Genomic DNA, 19,087 nt, shown 5'->3' on the forward strand with positions numbered 1-19,087 from the left:
GAGCTGGGGGTCAGGCCGAGGGAGCGGAGGTCAGGCCGAGGGAGCGGGGGTCAGGCCGAGGGAGCGGGGGTCAGAGCCTAGGGAATTGGAGTCTAAGGGATTTAGGCGGCGGGATCTAGGATTTAGGATTGGGGGCCGAGGGAACTAGGAGTCAACTGCTAAAGAAATCGGGAGGCGGGGATAGGGAGTTAGGGGTCAGGGCCGAGGGAAGTAGGGGTCCGCCGGACCTAGAAAATCAGGGTCAGGCTGAGGGAATTAAAGGTCACGGCCAACGGAAGTTAATAGGGAATTAGGGGTCGGGGTTAAGGGAATCCTGATGGCAGCCTAGGGGGTTAGGGGGCGGGCCTAGGAAAACAGGATTTGGGAGTTGAGGGAATTAAGGGCTCTGGCTAGGGAATTAGACGTCCAGGGCTAAGGAAATCAGGATGCGGGGCCTGGGGACTAGGGGGCGTGGCTAAGGGCATTTGGGTCAGCGATGAGGGGAATTGGTGGGTAACCTAGGGAATTAGGAGTCCAGGCCTAGGGACTACGAATCAAGGGCTAAGGAAAGCTAGCGGAAAGACAGAAAGACGTTGGGATCTGAGGTCAGACCCAAGGTGAAACAAGGGCGGGGACTAGGGAGTTAGGGGTGGGACCTAGGAAATTAGGGGGTGTGGTTAGGGAAATGTAGGTGTGGCCTGGCAAATTAGGGGTTGTGGCCTAGGGAAATGGTGGTGGGGTGGAGAGAATTTAGAAAATGGGGTTTATGGAATTAGGGCCTGCGTCCTAAGGGATTAGGAGGCTAGAGATTTAGGGGTAATGTGCTAAGTCAACTAGGAGGCAGGGCATCAGGAAATTTGGGGTGAAGAATTTTTTGGGGGGGTCTCTTCTCCTCCCCCCCATTTTTTCTTTTTTTAGATTTTTTTAATTTATTTTTTTGTTTATTTTTTATGAGTACTCTATCTGGATGTATCCCTGCAGCCAGAAGAGGGTACCAGCTATTATAGATAGTTGTGAGCCACCATGTGGTTGCTGGGAATTGAACTCAGGACCTCTGGAAGAGCAGTCAGTGTTCTTAACCTCTGAGCCATCTCTCCAGCCCCAAGGATGGAGAAATTTAAAAATAGGAAGTATAGGAATTTAGAAATCAAACACTGAGAAAATTAAGGGTTTAGGTATGGAACTCTGGTTTACAATCTAGGCAGGCCTGGGTTGGGCTCTGATGAAGTTAGAGATCAGGGCTGAGGGCTTAGAAAATTAGTGATTGGGAACTAAGGAAATCTCAGGTTGGTGCTGAGGCAATTTGGAGTTGAGGAATTTATAAGGCTGATGAAATAAAGTTCTTGGGGCCTTAGAAAACGATGGTTTGGGGTTTAGGAGACAGGTACTAAGATGAGAGGCTAGAGGTCTGAGTGGTGGCATAAGGAATAAAGAATAGAGATAATGATGGGCTGTAGGGGTGAATGACTGCAGGTCTCTGGAATGAGGGCCTGGGAGGAATGAAGGACTAGAGAGTAATGGGTTGGGGGACTGAGTGGTGAGAGGAATCTGGGATGAAAGAATGAGGCATTGGAGGGATAGGACTGGGAACATGAGAACATAAGGGTGGACTTGAGGGGCTAGGAGCTAAGACACTTATGAGTGATCTTAAGACAGGCTTGGTGATAGTCCAGTTGCCCCAAAACTCTTTATATAACCATTGTGTGTTTTATGCATTTATGCTGTGCCAAGGATGGAACCCAAGGCCTCCTATGTATTAATTAACTGAGCTACACCCTCAGTCCTATACAGCTACATATTATAGATTTATATTGTTATAACCAACTTTTGGAATGCTTGTGATCTATCCTGCTGGTAACCATGACTTTGCTTTTCTGAGATACAAATTAAAATTTACCAAGTATCTGGCATATAGGACCAAAATTCAGATCTAGTGGCTAGGTGGAAACATATTTGTAGTCAGTGTTCAAGCTGTCACTGTGGTGTTTTTCTTCTTTGTAAATTGATAAATGATAATCTTTGGTACAATGAAAAAATAAATACAAGGCCAGAAACATGGCCCAGTGGTCCCTGTTCTCAATCCTGACCTGAGTCTGATCCCAGGGACCCAATTGGTGGAAGAGAACTGGCTTTTTCAAATTGGTTTCTGCCCTATACATGTGTCCCCTCAGTCCCTGCCTCCCCACCCCTGCCAAAAAAAAAAAAAGTTTACTTAAATCATGTCTTTGAATATAAACAGTTTGAGAGATATGTGGATTTTTGCTGTTTTTTGTTTTGTTTTTTAAATAAGCAAACATCTAAAGATGGTGCCTGGTGGCAGAAAGCATTCTGGGAAATCTGGAAAGCCGCCATTGATTGATCAGCCTAAAAAAGCCTTTGACTTTGAGAAAGAAGATAAAGATCTTTCTGGATCAGAAGAAGATGTTGCTGATGGTAAATATCTAATGTTGGGTATTAACAATGTTCTAGAGTCCATTTATTTTGAACTTGCTACACTTAAAACTTAAAACTACAATTAAAACTACATTTTCACATAACTTTGTTGTTTTGATTTTTTTTAAAGATTTATTTATATATATAAGTACTCTATCTGCATATACACCTGCATGCCAGAAGAGGGCATTAGATCTCATTCCAGATGGTGTGAGCCACCATGTGGTTGCTGGGAATTGAACTCAGGACCTCTGGAAGAGCTGCCAGTGCTCTTACACTCTGAGCTGTCTCTTCAGCTCCCATACTTCATTTCTTATCAGATCTCCCTACCTATATCAAAGTTGTAACACTTCAAAGAGTATTCCTTATCTTTGTAGTCGCAACAGTACATGAACATATTTGAAATTTTGCTTTTAAAAAAATGGGTCATGAATGTGACATAAATTAATTTTTCCAAAAAAATATATTTATCTGCTTTTAAAATTTGTTACAAAATCCTGAAAGAACTGCAAATAGATTTCATTAAAATTTACCAAAATAGCACATTTAATTTCACAATTTATTTTGTCAATATAGAAAAGACTCCAATAATTGATAAACATGGAAAGAAAAGATCTGCAGGAATAATTGAAGATGTGGGGTAAGATGTTACAAAAAAGTACTTGAGAGTGTGCATGCAAGTGCCTTGAGGGCCTGTGTGTGTGTGTGTGTATGTATGTGCATGTATGTATGTGTGTGTGTGTGTGTGTGTGTGTATGTATGTATGTGTCATGTATGGAGAGGTTGAATGTCAGCTGTTCATGCTTGCAGAGCAAGCATTTAACTAACAGCTGTTTCACTAAGCCCCACAGATGTTTTCTTTGCTCAGTAAACTACTTTAAGAAAAATCTACTTCAGTCTACATAGCAAGTAGTGATATAAAATACTTGGTATGTGGTATTTCTCCCAATACAAGTATATTGTGAATCTCTAAAGGTTTTTTTGCTTTATTTTTAATGGTGTTAGGGATCAAACCTAGGGTTTTGAGCACATTGGGCAAATGTTCCACCACTGAATTATACTCCTGGTCTTAATTTTTTAACTGTTAATCTTTCACAGAGGTGAAGTACAGAATATGCTGGAAAAATTTGGAGGTATGTTTTTGGGAGACATATTTAAAGAAAATTGTTTAAAACTGTATAATAATTGCATAATAGGAAATGAGGTCAATATGTGAATAGTTTTAATGTCTATAGGGTTTTGCATAAATATTTATGATTTATCATCATGGGTTTTCTTTCTTAACCTTTTTCATGACATGAAAAGTAAACATGATACTTTAAGAATTTTATAGAAATAGAGGGGAAAGGTTTTTTTTTTATTTCTTTATATTCACAGAAAAGTGATTTTATATATATGCATGCCTTTAATCCCAGCAGAGGCAGGCAGAGCTCTGAGTTCTAGGCCAACCTGGTCTTGAGTCCATAACAGCCAGGGCTACACAGAGGACTCTGCCTCAAAAAACCAAACAACAACAATTAAAAAGAACTATTATTATTTTATAGTAATTTATGTAATTGAATGTAAAAAGACAGCTTTAGCCAGTAAAAGATTTATAACCAGAGCCAAAGACCTTAAGTTTTAAATACTGTTTTTATACAAGTTTAATTAGGAGACAACATTCTGCTTATTTTCTTCTTTTTAAGACAGAAACTTGCTAGGTAATCTAGACTGGCCTTAAACTGGGTATCTCTTCAAACTTGTGGGTGCTGGTATTACAGGCATCAGTTACCTTGACTAGTTTAGGAGAATATACTTTTTTTTTTAAAAAAAAAAAAAAACATTTCAGGAGGGAGGTGGGCAGCATTCCATGGTGCATGAGTGGAAAGCAAACTACAACTTGCTGGAGTCAGTGTCTCTTCCTACCATATGGATGGATTCTGGCGATCATACTCAAATTGTCAGGCTTTGCTGCAAGCACTTTTACTTGTTGAGCCATCTCACCAGCCCCAAAATACTGTTTTACAAAAAACAATTGTTTCTTTAAGAATTATTAATCCATTAAGTGTTTATATGAATTGTTCTATTTGGTAGTAACAAAATGTTTGCTTTATAAACTTACTATAAATGATGAAAATGCAAAACATGTATTATAGTTACATCATAGTCACTAAAAGGTAATTTTTATGGTAAATATACACATAGCAAACATTGATAAGTATTTAATAAACTGCCATATTTATTAGTGATAAAAGTACCTTATACAAATCACTGTGAACTAGGCTTGGTAGCACATACCCAGCTCTTAAGACAGCAGAGGTATGAAGGTGTCTGAATTTGATGTTAGCCTGATCTACATGGTGAATTCCAGACCAGACAGGGCTATGCTATAAAACCTCATTTTAACACAACAACAACAATAAGAAGTCCCCCACTAAAATATTATAAAGTATTCTTAGATGCATTATTTAGACATTTCACTAAGATTTTTTTATAATTTTTTATAATTTTTTTATTTATTAAAAATGTTTAATAGTATTGACTTTAAAATTTTTATTAATAATCTTTTTTGATTTTCTTAAAATTTAATATTTCTGGTAATGAGTTCTAACAGTAACACCAAGTATGGCCCATCATACTTGGGGGATATACTATAAGTTTAGAAATATTTACACTTTATTACTGTTTGTTCATAAATCTGGCCTTGATCCTTTGTTTTATTCATTTTTTAATCATTCTTAAATTTAAAATTTAACTCATTAAAAATAATAATTGAGATAAGTTTGGGTATTTTATATATTTCTTATTCCAAAATATCTAAGACCAATGTTTCAGAATTCAGCCAATTTTGGATTTTGTAATATTTTCATAGATTTTACTGGCTAAGCTTCCTTAGTCTGAAAATCCAAACTTCTAAGTGTTTCTAAAATACAAAGCATTTTTCAAAGCACATGTTGGTGTTAGTTTTTAAAATGTTTTCATTCAAATTTTATGACTTGTGTGTGATGTGTATGTGTGAGTATAGGTCTACATGTGTGATAGCATGTCTGTGCAGGTCAGAAGACACTTTTGGGAGTTTCTCTCCTTTTCCACTGTGGAAGATGATAGGGCTTGGTTTGTCCCTTCCACCATGGATTCTTGTGAACAAACTTAGGCTGTCAGGCTATGGCAAGTGTTTATTTGCTTTTCTTCATTTGTGACAGTGGGTAACCATGTTTCCTGACTGGCCTGGAAATCACTATGTAGACCAGACTGGCCTAAAATTCACAGAGATCCACTTGTAGAGTTCTGCCTTCCAAGTGCTGGGATTAAAGGCATGTGCCACCATGCCCAGTACAATTTTTTTTCTCCTGCTGAACTCCTTGGTCCCTAAATTTAATTTTAAATCTCCTTGATATTATTGAACGAACCCATACTTATATTATTTGATTATGTGGAACAAAATAGTTCTCTTCAACATTAAATTTCAATGTTTATTTTCAATATAGCTGACATCAACAAAGCTCTTCTTGCCAAGAGGAAAAGAATAGAAATGTATACCAAAGCTTCTTTCAAAGCCAGTAACCAGAAAATTGAGCAAATTTGGAAAACACAACAAGAGGAAATGTAAGGTTTTTAAAGAGCTACATCTTTATCATTTCTTAGTATGTCCTGGTGCAAATTACCTACAAAAAATAGTACTGTCTGCTTATTAGAGTCTCTAGTAAAAATGCTAGGCTTTTTCCCCCTAATCAAGTAGTCCTATAACCTCATGCCTTCATAGAATTGAGATGTTTCTTAGCAGTCAGTGGAGATTGCTTTTTTTCCTCCATTTAAATAACTGGGAGGTTACTAATCAGTATTCATTGTGGAAATACATTACTTGAGTAAAAGAAGTAAATGTCATAGAAACTGTTGTTTGATAACTGTGAAAATATATAAAAATTCAGTTTTATATCATAAGTAATTTACATATTTTAATCAGCTTGACTATTCCTTTGTGCTAAAAATCATTACCACGCCAAAATGGGGGAGGCAACCTAAGAGAAATAATTTACTCATCAGAACTATATTCAGTAGGAAAAATGAAAAATTTCTTGGAGATTAAAAGTAAATTTTTTTTTGGAAGATATAAAACTTCCTTAGTTTCAAGAGGTAAAGCATGTAAGAAGACATCTGTTAGGAAAAAATACTAAAATCAACATAAGTTTTTAAGTTTTCTTATCAAAGTTTTAAACTATTGATTCCTTTTTACAGCATAAGATATATGAATTAAATTTGTTTTGAATGTTCTTTTCACACTGGTATTAAATTTGACAAAATTCATTGTTTTTTACAGACAGAAGCTTAACAGTGAATATTCTCAGCAATTTATGAGTATGTTGCAGCAGTGGGAACTGGATATGCAGAAATTTGAGGAACAAGGAGAAAAACTAACTGTTAGTATCACAATTAACCTTATTTTTATTTATTTATTTATTTATTTATTTATTAATTTATGTATGTATGTATTCTTCTTGTGGTTTTTCGAGACAGGGTTTCTCTGTGTAGCCCTGGATGTCCTGGAAACTCTGTAGACCAGGCTGGCCTCAAACTCAAAATCCGCCTGCCTCTGGCTCCCAAGTGCTGGGATTAAAGGCGTGCGCCACCACCACCTGGCTCACAAGTAACTTTATAATTACTCTATTATAACTAAGTCTCAAGTAGAAGTAAAGAACCTAGTCTTAACGTCCATAGAACTAAGACAATTTTTATTACCCACTGTCAGGTACATGTCTTAATATTGCCAAATGATAAACCACAGAAGTATAGGCACATACAATATTAATATCCTTAAAAACATTGGTCTTCTTAAGGATATCAACTGATATCCTTGCAATTTTAAGTAACAGAAACTTGTCAGTGGATAAAAGAAGAATTACTAGTTTATATAAAAGAATTTGGAGATAAAATTAGCTTTAGACATAATGCCAGTTTAATTGGCTTAGGGAAGGTTTGCTTATTATAGTGTTATCTGGACTCTGCTGCTAGGTCTCCGTGAACTTTTAATGTACTAAGTTAATTCTCCAAGTCCTAGACTTACTACAAATTTAGTGACTACATAGACTGAGATGATCTTTCCGAATAACTGGCAGGAAATCCATGTGGTGGAACATCATTAATCTAGTTTGGATCATTTGCTCATTCCTAGCCAATCACTGTAGTCACAACATGGCTTATTGTACTTCCTCGCTCCCTTCCACCACCACCCCCATGTACCCTCAGAGTGCTAAGGACTGAATCTAGATGCTTTGTGCAGTCTACTGAAACATGTTATCACTGAGCTATAGCCCCCATCTAGAATATGGTTTACTCTAAATTATCCAATTGTATCATTTCTCTATCTCCACTGATGATGGAAGGTAAACCCTCCCATTCTGTTTAGAGAAAGGGTCTCACTTTGTAGTCCTGGCTGACCTTGAACTCAGAGAGCTCCACCTGCCTTTGCCTCTATATCTAGTATTGAAGATTAAACCTAGGCCTACAAAACTGTTCTTCCACTACACTATATTCTCAGCCCTTGTTTTTACCTTTCATTTCGAGACAAGAACTCAAGACACCCAGACTAATCCTGTACTAGATAGGATTTCAACTTCTGACTTCCTGTTTCCACCTTGAGAGAAGCTGGGGGTTATAGGCCTGCAGCTCCAGGTCTGGCTACAGAAGAGAAATTTTAATAGTAATAGGAGGAGGAAAATTGCTAAATTCTTGAGAATGGAAAAGACAAGAAATTGGACTGAGTATAGTTATCTTTACAAACAAGAGGAAATAGAGTATATGAGTAGTAATACAAATAGATTAGATAGGTGGTAGATATGTATGTTAATGAAAAACTGTTCTCTTTGGATTCCTTTTGATTTAGTAGGATCATCATGTAGAGTAACTAGAGTTGAGTTTTACAAGATAGGGATTTAGCTAAGTAAATGTGAGTCAGAAGGCAACAAAGTGTATATACAAAGGAGTGTTGTGTAACTTAATATGAAAATTGCAGTAAAAGGAAGAATGCAGTTTTTAGTCCTGCAGTTTATAGATTGAGCTATACTATAGTACTAAAGAGTTAGCCAGAGGCAGGCAGTGGTGAATATACAGTATACTAGAGAAATCATATGTACAGTGGGTAGCGCCTGGATTATAGAAACATTGGAATCAAATTCTGCTTCAATAATAGTTAGCTGTGAAACAGTAGGTAATTTACTGTTATGTTTCAGTTTCCTCTACTTTGGACATGACTGATGAATACCTAAATTGATTTTGTTTATTACACACACACACACACACACACTCACACACACTCACACATACTCACAAAGGGACTCAAAATAGTTAATATACAATTAATTTGTCATTACATAAACTACTATAGAAAGGTTATGCCATTTATAATGACAGAGTCTCTATAAGGATATAAGTGAATGGATTAAGGACACTAGAAGACAGTCATTGGTGGAGAATAGATTAAGGAACCAAAAGACAAACATTCAGAAAACATCTGTGTTAGACATCAAAATCACTAATGTCTTGGGGCTAGGGATGTGTATCAGTTGGTAGACTCTAGCATGCACAAAGCTTTGAGCTCGATCCCCACAGCACTACATAAACCAGGTGTGGGTTTTCACTTTCCACTATCTTACTCACTAAATAAAACATGTCTATAATCCCAGCATTTGAGAGAGAGAGGCAGAGGGACCTAGCACTTCAAGACCATTTTTGACTACATAGTAAATTTGAGGCCAGCTTAGACCCTGTCTCAAAACCTTGAAAACTGAGATTTCCTATTCAATCTTTTATGTTGGTATACTCCTGTAATCCCAACTACTTAGGAGGGAGAGGTAGGAAGAGTTCCAAGTTCCTACTGAGGCTGTACAACACAGTGAAACCTAGACTCAAAAAAGAAATTTGGGGATGGAGCAATGGTTCATATACAGTGAGTTCTTACTGGTTTTACAGATGACCCTGGTTTGGTTCTTTGCACTCAAATGACAACTTATAATTGCCTGTAACTCCAGTTTCAGGGGATCTAACACCCTTATATTCAAAAAATTTTTTTAAATGTATACTCATTGACTGATAGGATTATTATAGTCCATGTTAGTGGTGGAAGTATTTAAACTTACTCATAATAGTTGTTAAAATACTAGTTATTAACATTAAACTATGCCTTTTAAGTTTAATATGGAATTACTTTTTGCTGAATTTAAAAATGACTGTGATAGAGCTCAGAGATAGGTGTTTGCCTACCATGCATGAAGGCCACAATAACAAAAATACTTTTACCAAATCATTATTACATTTTTTTAATGTTTATAGAATCTTTTTCGACAACAACAAAAGATTTTTCAGCAGTCTAGAATTGTTCAGAGCCAGAGAATGAAAGCAATCAAACAGCTACATGAGCAGTTCATAAAGGTGAGTTATACATAGTAGCATGTTTTTGTTTTATTGTGTATCTCCTTTATTTTTGTTTGAAACAGGGCTCACTATATTGCCTGCCTGGCCTGGAACCTGCTATGTAGACTAGGTTGGCTTCAAACTCAGATTCTTTTGCCTTTTCTTCCCTAGTGCTGGTGTTAAAGGTGTGAGCCACCACATCCAGCTAACTCATGTTCTTTTTTTAATATTGTATATGAATGTTTTTATATGTATGTCTGTACACCATGTACATGTTGTCTACTGCCCACAGAGGTCAGAAAAGGGTAGTAGATCCTTTAAATTAAAGTTACAAATGGTTGTGACCTGTCATGTAGGTCCCGGGAATCAAACATAAGTCCTCCATATAAGAACAAGTATTCTTAACCACTGAACCATCTCTTGCCCCTAACATATGTTCTTATAAACCATAATTTAAGTATTATTCTTTTGTAAATTCACAAAAAAATGCTTTAATTTTTAAAATTTCTATTTTGAATTGTTTGTGACCAAAGTGATAAATATGTCTGTAAAATTCTAATGTCCTGTGAAGGTTATTCAGGACAAGAAATGACAAAGTTTCAATTTTACCTTAAAAAGTTGTTATTCATTAAGTCCATACTTTATTAAATAATAACACTTTTTAACCATTGTGCTGTTTAACTGAAAATAGTAAATTTATAAGTTATTTCTTTTATCTGCAGTTATTCTGCAGTTTTTTATCCATGTATTCCCAGTGTATTTTCAATAGGAACCACCCATTGGAATTATTTCCTTATTTTCAAATGTATTATAGGTCTTTTCTGGCATATTAGCTTTTAGAATTATTCCAGTGACCACAATGACTTTATATGCCAACTTATGAGAGGGGTTATCCCAAAATTTAACACAGTTGAGAATTTAAACTTTTTAAGTTGAGAATTATCTCTTGACCTATATGCATACTAGAAAACTGTTGCCTAATAGTAAGCAGTTTTAAAGATTAATATGAACAGAAAAGTTAATTTTTAAGTATTTTCAAGAGACCTTGTCAGCTTGCTCTACTGTTCCTTAAGAACAATTTAATTGGTATGACTTGAGGAAGTACTTGAAAAGATTTCTTCTATCACTAAATGTTACCATTTTGGTAGAAACTTCAGTATAATTTTAACTCCTCCATATCTGGTTTTCGTTGTTTTTGTTGTTTATTTTTTGAGAAGGGTTTCTCTGTGTAGTCCTGGCTATCCTGGAACTTACTCTGTAGACCAGGGTGGCCTTGAACTTAGAGATCTGCCTGCCTCTGCCTCCTGAGTGCTGGTATTAAAGCCCTGTTCTCTATCCCTTTTATCTTTTATATTGTTATTAAATTCTAGAATTCTTACCTCTACAGTGGTTGATTGTTTCTTTAATTTCTGCTGTTTAATACTGCTTGTACTATTTCACTTTCTCACCACACTTTGTCCTATTAAAACTCTTAACTGATTTCTCTTTTCTTCAGTCCATTCTTTGACTCTGCCTTATAATCTTAATAAAACATCTCCTTCCTGAAAATATGCCTGTAGTTGTCTCTTCTAAATTTTTAGTTGTACAATCTATACATGCACATTACTCCAAACTCTCTATATAATTGCTTTCTCTAAATTCAGACTTAACGTATTCCCATGCTTTGGTTATACTATCCCTCTAGAATATTTTAAGTCCCTTTTAATTAATGAAATAGTATATTTTTTTTGTTAACTAAACAGGAATTATTCATATATTCCACTAAATAGCTACTGGAGTTGTGTTTCCATTCTTATAAAATTATGTTGTTTACATAATTTTTCTGATTAGAAAAAAGGAAAGCACTCATGTATTATTATTTTTTTAGTTCTCCACAGAACAGTATTTTCTACATAATAGGCAACAGGATATTGTATATTTGGTGAATGAGTACTAAATTTTTAAAAACTTTTTAGCTAGGTGTTATGGCACATTCCTCTAAGCCGGAGACAGGATTAGAGTTTGAGGTGAGCTTGCCTGTACTATGAGACCTTGTCTTGAAAAACAAAATACTGGGGCAGAGTTCAGTCTATGGGACCCATATGCTAGAAGGAAAGAACCTAGTACCCACAAATATAATATAAATTATTATATTTAATAATTCTTTTCTTCTAACTTGACTTTATACTATAAATATTTTATTCCCTTTTGTGAATTTAAGTCACATTGACTCTTAGTCACAATAAATAGATTATACTCAGATCTCTTAAGAAACTTACTAGAAATTTTTAAAATTCTATATACTGGTAAACCTTGTAGTCTTTCTAGATTTTATTTTCTTATTCTTTTGAGACAAGATCCTACATTACCCAGTCTATCCTCAAATTCACAATTCTCCCATCTTGTTTAGCTCCCTTCCCCATTTTCTTTTTTATCACCTTGACCTTAGTTCATTAAACTATTGTTTTGGGCAATGATGTTACTGTTGTACTTTAATTGTATTTGAATAATGTGATATATTTACTTGTTTATAGTGGGAAATTTGGTCTATATGAGTTACTTAGAATGTTGGGATAAATAATGAGCATTTTCTGAATAATGAAAATATTTTTACTTTTAGAAGATTTTACAATTTAGAACCACTAGTTGAAATTTAAAGTTTATAACTAAAATAGACTTTTTGTGTTTTAGAGTTTGGAAGATGTGGAGAAGAATAATGATAATCTGTTTATTGGCACACAAAGTGAACTTAAAAAAGAAATGGCTATGTTGCAAAAAAAAGTTATGATGGAAACTGTAAGTTCTATTTTATATTGCAAAGATATGGATTAATGGAGGCACTGAAATGTTTTATTTGCTGAAAATTTTATAACATTTAACTAAAAATTAAACATGTTTCATATCTCCTTTCATGAAACAGCAGCAGCAAGAGATGGCAAATGTTCGAAAGTCTCTTCAATCCATGTTATTCTGATGAGTCTTTGAAGAAAGAACTTGAACCTATGTAATATGATACAATTAAAACATTAGCTAAGAGGCATACCTTTAGTAATTATAGTTTAAACTATAACATCCAAAATAATTAGCTTGTTTAAGTAGAAGATTTTTGTTCCTGTTAACTTCTAAATGAACCTAAACAACTGTGTAAGTAGTAGCTATTCCAGTGTATCAAACTTTCAGGATTTTTGGTTTGTTTTAACAGTTGTTCTCTCCACTATTGTGTCAATAAAGATGATTTAAATTTACATTTTGGTTTCAGTCTATCTCTTAACAGTCCCAAGGTACAAAGTTCAAGTATAGACGGTTCTGAGGTTTTTTGTTTATTTATTTCTAACCCTCTTTCCCAGATTAGTCTCAAACTTTTAGAAGTAAGAGATCTTTATACTTCAGCCTCCCAAATAGCAGGAACTGTTCTCCTTAAAGGAAAAAAACCCTACAGAATCTGTTTTGTGTGTATATCTTTATATATTTACTAAAATAATAGATGCCAATTCTAAGAAAAGAATCTATTGTTATAGTTTACTAAAAGATCTTAAGCTTGTGTCTTAGAATGAATTATAAATGCTAAAATAATTAAAACACCTGAAAAGATTTCTAAATATTGGTTTTAATACATACATTTATATTTCATTTCTGCAAGTTCATCAAGATACCATTTAATTGCCTAGTCTATACTTAAATGACACATGCCCCTAGTAATAATTAAGACCATTATCATAAACATAGCTAAAGTTATTGGTGGTTTAAGTACTTCATATTTATCTTCAAATATGAATTATCTAGGTATCTCTTCCATTGTAATGTTCAGTAAATATACTGAAGCTTGACTTCACATTTCTAAACTTGAACTGTTTTTAATTTTAAAAATAGTCATTTATACAGAGAAACTTATAAAAACAATTTCATACATGTTGAGTTGTTTCAACATTTCTTTAAAGTCACTTGAGCTTTCTAGTTTTGCTGAAACTGCATTCAACGAATCATTCAGAATAACAAAACATACCAATTAGAAGGAAAACTATAGTTTTGAATTTTGTTCTATAACACCTTTTTTTAAAGATTTAAAACAAGTCTATATAGTACTCTTTCTATGGTCTAGGAAAAAATTACCCTTCTACCATTAACTTTGATATTAAAAGGACAGTCCAATTATTTAATTCCTTTTTATTTGTGGTGGGCATTGCTAGCAGATCAAGCCAGGGTCTCAGCCATGCTAAGCATTCACTCTTCCACTTAGCTATGTCTGCAACATGGAATATAGACCTTAAGTATCATTCGTACTTATTTAAGATCTTTGAGAATTTTACCCAGGAGTTAGAGATGCAAAGTAAATACTTCAGAGTGTTTTCTCTGTATTCACATATTTTTACCTTTTGAGAAACATATACTTTTTCAAATCTCCTTTTCTTGCTTGGAATACTTAAAATACATGTTTACACTATTTGTCTTTCATTATATGGTAATATAGCCTATAGAAATTTTGTATGAAATTACAAATAAGGTCATAAGGTCTGAAGAGTGTTAATTGTGGTTTTTATAAAGAGAATCTTAAGTATTTTCAACTGAGAATAGAAAAGATAATCAGTACCTAATGTACCTAGTGTTGAATACTGACACTTGTTTTTTTCCCCTTTACGCCTTTTTTTTTCTTTTTTTTTTTTTTGCCATTTTTCCAAGTTACCAACTTCCTTTCCTATCAATTATTTGAGCTACTTTTTTTGTCTTTCTTTGGGGACTTAAGGTTCATTTTTCCCCCATGGAAATAAATTGTTTACTTGGACTGTTTAAGGCACAAGTTACCCTCAAAGGCTCATGTTATGCTGAATTAGTACAACAGAATCCCACAACCATTGTTTTAAGCTCTAGATAATATACTAAAATATGTCTATAACTAGCATACCTCTTTTGACCAATGGTTAGTACATACAAATATCTCAGTATATCTCTCTTTACTCAATTATAGTATTATCATTAGATACTTAGTATTCTGAGATCACTTTTAAGTTTTATCAATCAAATGTCACAAGATGGCTAGAAGTTTAAGTTCTGAATATTTGTGTAATCCTTCGGCAATCAAAACCCCAAATCTGATAGGTATTTTGTAGACATAGTGCTATTTAGACTTACTGGGGTATAATTTCTTATTGCCTTTAGTATTTAAATTTATTTTTTGTTCTTATTTCTAATGTATACATTATATTACATTGATAATGTCTGTGATAAAATAAGTCAATGACAAGGGATTCATTACTAATGTAGACATAATGGAAGCTACATATTAATGTTTTATATTTAAATATAACCTTATAGATAGTATACTAGCCTCCTGCATAGGGAGATATCCTTCATACATAGGTTCCCCTAACTGCTTCTCCTCTTTTCCTTGGGCTACTAGTCAGTCAATATGCTTGTGAACCTGTTCAGGTGCTTGTTGACATGAAGTCTTGAAGATATTTAGATGAAGGTGTCTTGAAATTTGCAGGCACAAAGAACTAAAGTATATCATCATATCAAATGAAGAAATGACCTTTGGAAGCAAAACAGAAAATATAAAATGGGTTATGATTCATCTTTTCTAAAAATATAATTAATTTTCTATTAGCCCCAACTCCCATCTCAAATGTCCTTAAAATTCCTAACAAAAAATACTGTATTTTAGAGTGTATACCTTTAATGTTCTTTTTTTGTTTTTGTTTTTTTCTTAAATAGGGTCTGGGCTATATAGTCCTGGTTGGCCTTTTGACTTTGTAGCCCAGGCTGGCCTTTTAACTCATGTCACTCCTCTTACCTCAGCTTCCCAAGTGCTAGAGTTACAAGTATGTGCCACAATGTACAGATATTCTGGGTATTTATAGAAATTGAAGCATAGAGGTAAAAAGACTACAGTACAAATGCTCAAAAGTAGAATGACCTAAGTATTCTGACTCTACATTCTACCAGCTTTCTGCCATTGAATGAAGCCACAAATTTCCTATCAGAAGGAGCTGTTCACATATTTTTATTCCTTTGACATTAAAAAAAAACTTTAAAAGGTCTAGAAAAGAGGCTGTAGTTGAGGGAAGCATACCTAAAATTCTGTTATATTAAAAAATTAAAGGGTAATGTGTGAAATTAGAGTCAAATACCTTAAGAAAATAAAGCCCACAAAAAGCTATTGATTGATGTTGGTCACAGATGCCTCAGTAGAAAGAGAAGCTCACTAAGATGTTAGCATTTATTTCCTGAAGGAGCAAAGGTAAGCTCCCACACCCAAGAGAATATAGGCAGTAGAAATTGGACTCATTGGATTATTTTTTAAAAGGACATGAGTTTGGAGGGGTGTTTGTTAGATGGGTGAGAATGGACCTGCGAAGAGTTTGGAGGAGTATTGATGAATATAATCAAAATACATCATATGTATGTTTGAAATTCTCAAGTTATTTTTTTTAAATCCTTACATCAAATTTCCAAGATATCTTGAGTAATTTCCCATTTAGACTGTTTTATATCCACAAATTTGATGTTTAATTTAGGTTGTTTTGGAGCCATAAAAATAGATAGCAAATTAAAAGAAATTAGTTATCAAACACTTTTCAGAATACTGCTTATAAACATTCACTATTCACCAGAAAGAATTAAAAAATATCACTACTGGGAATAATAGAAAACTAAATGGAATATCAATTAATAGTAGGCTATTAATTTACTCCAAGAAGTTTAATGTGTTACCTATTAAAGGGTCATTAACTCCCAGTGCTTATGCACAGAACAGAGAACAGATTTTTAAGTCTAGCAACAGGATGGTTAATGTAAATTAGCAAAAGATTTGCTATATATATATATATATATATATATATATATATATATAAATTGAAAAAGTACTTACCATTGCTATCCATAGAACAACATATTCATCTATAAAATTATTAAAGTATTGGTCTAAAAATAAAAGACCTGGCCCAATAAAGACAGTGTCTTGAAGATATAGTTCACTTTTCGTCATGTGAGCTATCTATAAAAAAGCAAATAAAATAATTTCACTATTAAGTTTTAAATATTTTTGCTCTAATTTTTAGGACAAGACATTAATTCGCTTTTAAGACAATTCCATTTCATTTCATATTTGATAAAGGAATAGTTAATACAAGTCTTATTCATGAAAAGATAGCTATTAAAAGTTCTAATCTTTAAGCACCTTGATATCAGAAAGTTAAAATTGACTATTAATGAAAAAGAAATTGAATACACTATTAACTCACAGTTTTACCTGGAGCACAAACAGCTATTTGTTATGCTGCTGACACCATAAAGAAAGACGAACATATTATAAGAAATTGTTCCCAGATTTGTGGTTGAATACTATAATATTTATATATCATGAATCTTTTATAGAAGAATTTCTTACCACCAATTTTTGTGCAACTTTAGCAAAGACACATCCAAACATTAAAGTATAAAGACAAGGGTGTTTTTCAAACACATTTGTTGCAGACTTTTTATAGATCATTATCGCCAGTATAATAATTAGTCCTATGTGGAGTCCAGGTGACAAGACACTGGTGCCCTGAGAGATAAAAACAAACAAACAAACAATTACCACTTGTCATCAAAAGATAATATAAAGTATGACTGATAGTAAATGTATAAGACCTGTGAATACAGAAAAATAATATATAATGACATACCATAATGTTTCACACACACAAACACAAAGATATTGAAAATCTCCAGTAAATTACCAGAATGTGTTTTCACTTTCATTTCTTCAGTATTTAAATCTTATTATTTTAGTAAAGATGAGACCACGATTTTTTGAAATATATTCTTTGTGAAGCAGAGAAAGCAACCCTGGGGACAAACCATAATCACACAAGGACAAGGTCATGATTGTGGGAGCTTTGAAGAGGGCCAAGATCATGATGGGCCAGACCCAAGGGGTTAATCACTAAAGCAATCTGTCAAGTAGAGATTTCTTTCTAACAAGGTGTAAATTGGATGGAAGGTCAAGAATTTTAAGCTGTTTCAAGCCTTGGCAGCTAGAAGTAACTCCAGGGTGTGTGCACCCTGTTGTGATAACAGTCAAACCCAGGCTTGGATATAGGGGTGCCACCGCTGCATGCCAAGAAGCTATTTGAAAGTTGCTGTAATACAGTGTGGAAGATCTGGATTACAAGACTCTTTAATACAATTTAGGTATTTTATACTCTCTAAATTGCCATTTTTACACAGAGCTGCGGATATACTGAATGTTAACTCTTCATATAAAATGCATTTTTCTCAAGTGTTCTTTGTGTTATAGTAGCTTCTGGTCTAGTGGGTTATTGTAAGGGCTGGGAATCTATGATTATTTCTCGGTATGAAGCACCAACCCCAGCAGTGAGACACTGGGTGGCTACAGGGAGCAAGGTCTCTAAGTCAAAAGGAGACTCTTGTGGAGGACAGGAAGAGTACTTCAATCAAAAGGGACCGTTTCTGCAGAATTATCCACTGACCAGTGATCCTTTACTTTCTATGTCCTGGAGAAGGAGAGGCTATTCTCAGGTTACAGATAGCAAGGTTTATAGAGTCTTAGAAAGTTTAACAGTATCTGTTCTCTAAGAGAGTAGGTAGGAAAAAGAATATTGCAAACATTTTTTTTTTTTTAAAGACAGGGTCTCATGTGGCCTAAATTGGCCTCAAATTCATTGTCACTCATCCTTGATCCTCCTGCCACCACGTATCAAATGCTGGTATTATAAGCATGTGCCACCAAGCCTAGCTTTGAACATCTATTTTGTGCAAACAACTAGAGAATAAAGAATAAAACTAGTATATGGCCAAATTCAAACTTTCGCAGAATCCTTGGGTTATACAAAAAATGATACGGCACAACAAATTTGATTCAAATTTTATATATACATGCTCTACAATGAACACAACTGACAATTAGATTTTCTATATCAACTTTTACTAAGTCAAAGGCTATTAATAATTAAGACTGTCAATGAATTTTTGTAAAAATATTAAGATAAAACTTATCCTGTTGGCTACAAAATACAAGAATCATTGATTAGGAAGGCTCGATTTAACCCTGGTTTCTTTCTACATATAAACTTAATATACTCTATGTCATTAATCTTTCTTCAGTATAAATCAACTCTTATCCTAAATAAATGTTGAAATCTCCTTAACACCGAGACTTACTGACTCCATAACCACCAATGTGTTTATTAAAAACAACCTAATTCTTTTAAGTTTCTATGTTTTAAGGTAGAATTAACTATAAATTACAGCCAGGACTACACAAAGAGACCTTGTCTCAAAAAAAAAGTTTTAAACCTTTTTCTAAGTA

The 19,087-nt window shown here is 34.1% G+C and overlaps 2 protein-coding genes across 3 annotated transcripts in view; one reads left to right on the forward strand and one right to left on the reverse strand.

Moving 5' to 3' along the window:
• The window catches only part of Sycp3 (synaptonemal complex protein 3), a 13,425-nt gene extending 403 nt beyond the window's left edge, over positions 1-13,022 (forward strand). Inside the window, exons 2-9 of the mRNA XM_028783027.1 lie at positions 2,270-2,412; positions 2,989-3,052; positions 3,511-3,545; positions 5,880-5,997; positions 6,710-6,809; positions 9,718-9,816; positions 12,469-12,573; positions 12,698-13,022. Coding sequence (XP_028638860.1) covers positions 2,270-2,412; positions 2,989-3,052; positions 3,511-3,545; positions 5,880-5,997; positions 6,710-6,809; positions 9,718-9,816; positions 12,469-12,573; positions 12,698-12,751 — 718 coding nt within the window. The 3' untranslated portion in view covers positions 12,752-13,022. The remainder of the gene's footprint in view (positions 1-2,269; positions 2,413-2,988; positions 3,053-3,510; positions 3,546-5,879; positions 5,998-6,709; positions 6,810-9,717; positions 9,817-12,468; positions 12,574-12,697) is intronic.
• Positions 12,492-19,087, reverse strand: part of Chpt1 (choline phosphotransferase 1) — a 30,574-nt gene continuing 23,978 nt past the window's right edge. Inside the window, exons 6-9 of one of the 2 annotated variants that reach the window (XR_003713327.1) lie at positions 17,162-17,320; positions 16,643-16,768; positions 15,101-15,304; positions 12,492-12,777 (exon numbers count right to left, since the gene is read on the reverse strand). Coding sequence is in view for 1 of the 2 variants with exons in the window: in XM_028783026.1 (XP_028638859.1) it covers positions 12,733-12,777; positions 15,194-15,304; positions 16,643-16,768; positions 17,162-17,320 (441 nt within the window). In the remaining variant the exon portion in view is untranslated. The remainder of the gene's footprint in view (positions 12,778-15,100; positions 15,305-16,642; positions 16,769-17,161; positions 17,321-19,087) is intronic. The other variant, XM_028783026.1, reaches the window with a different exon arrangement.

Source organism: Grammomys surdaster, unplaced genomic scaffold, assembly GCF_004785775.1.
Source record: "Grammomys surdaster isolate TR1022 unplaced genomic scaffold, NIH_TR_1.0 958, whole genome shotgun sequence".
NCBI classification, from domain to species: Eukaryota; Metazoa; Chordata; class Mammalia; order Rodentia; family Muridae; genus Grammomys; species Grammomys surdaster.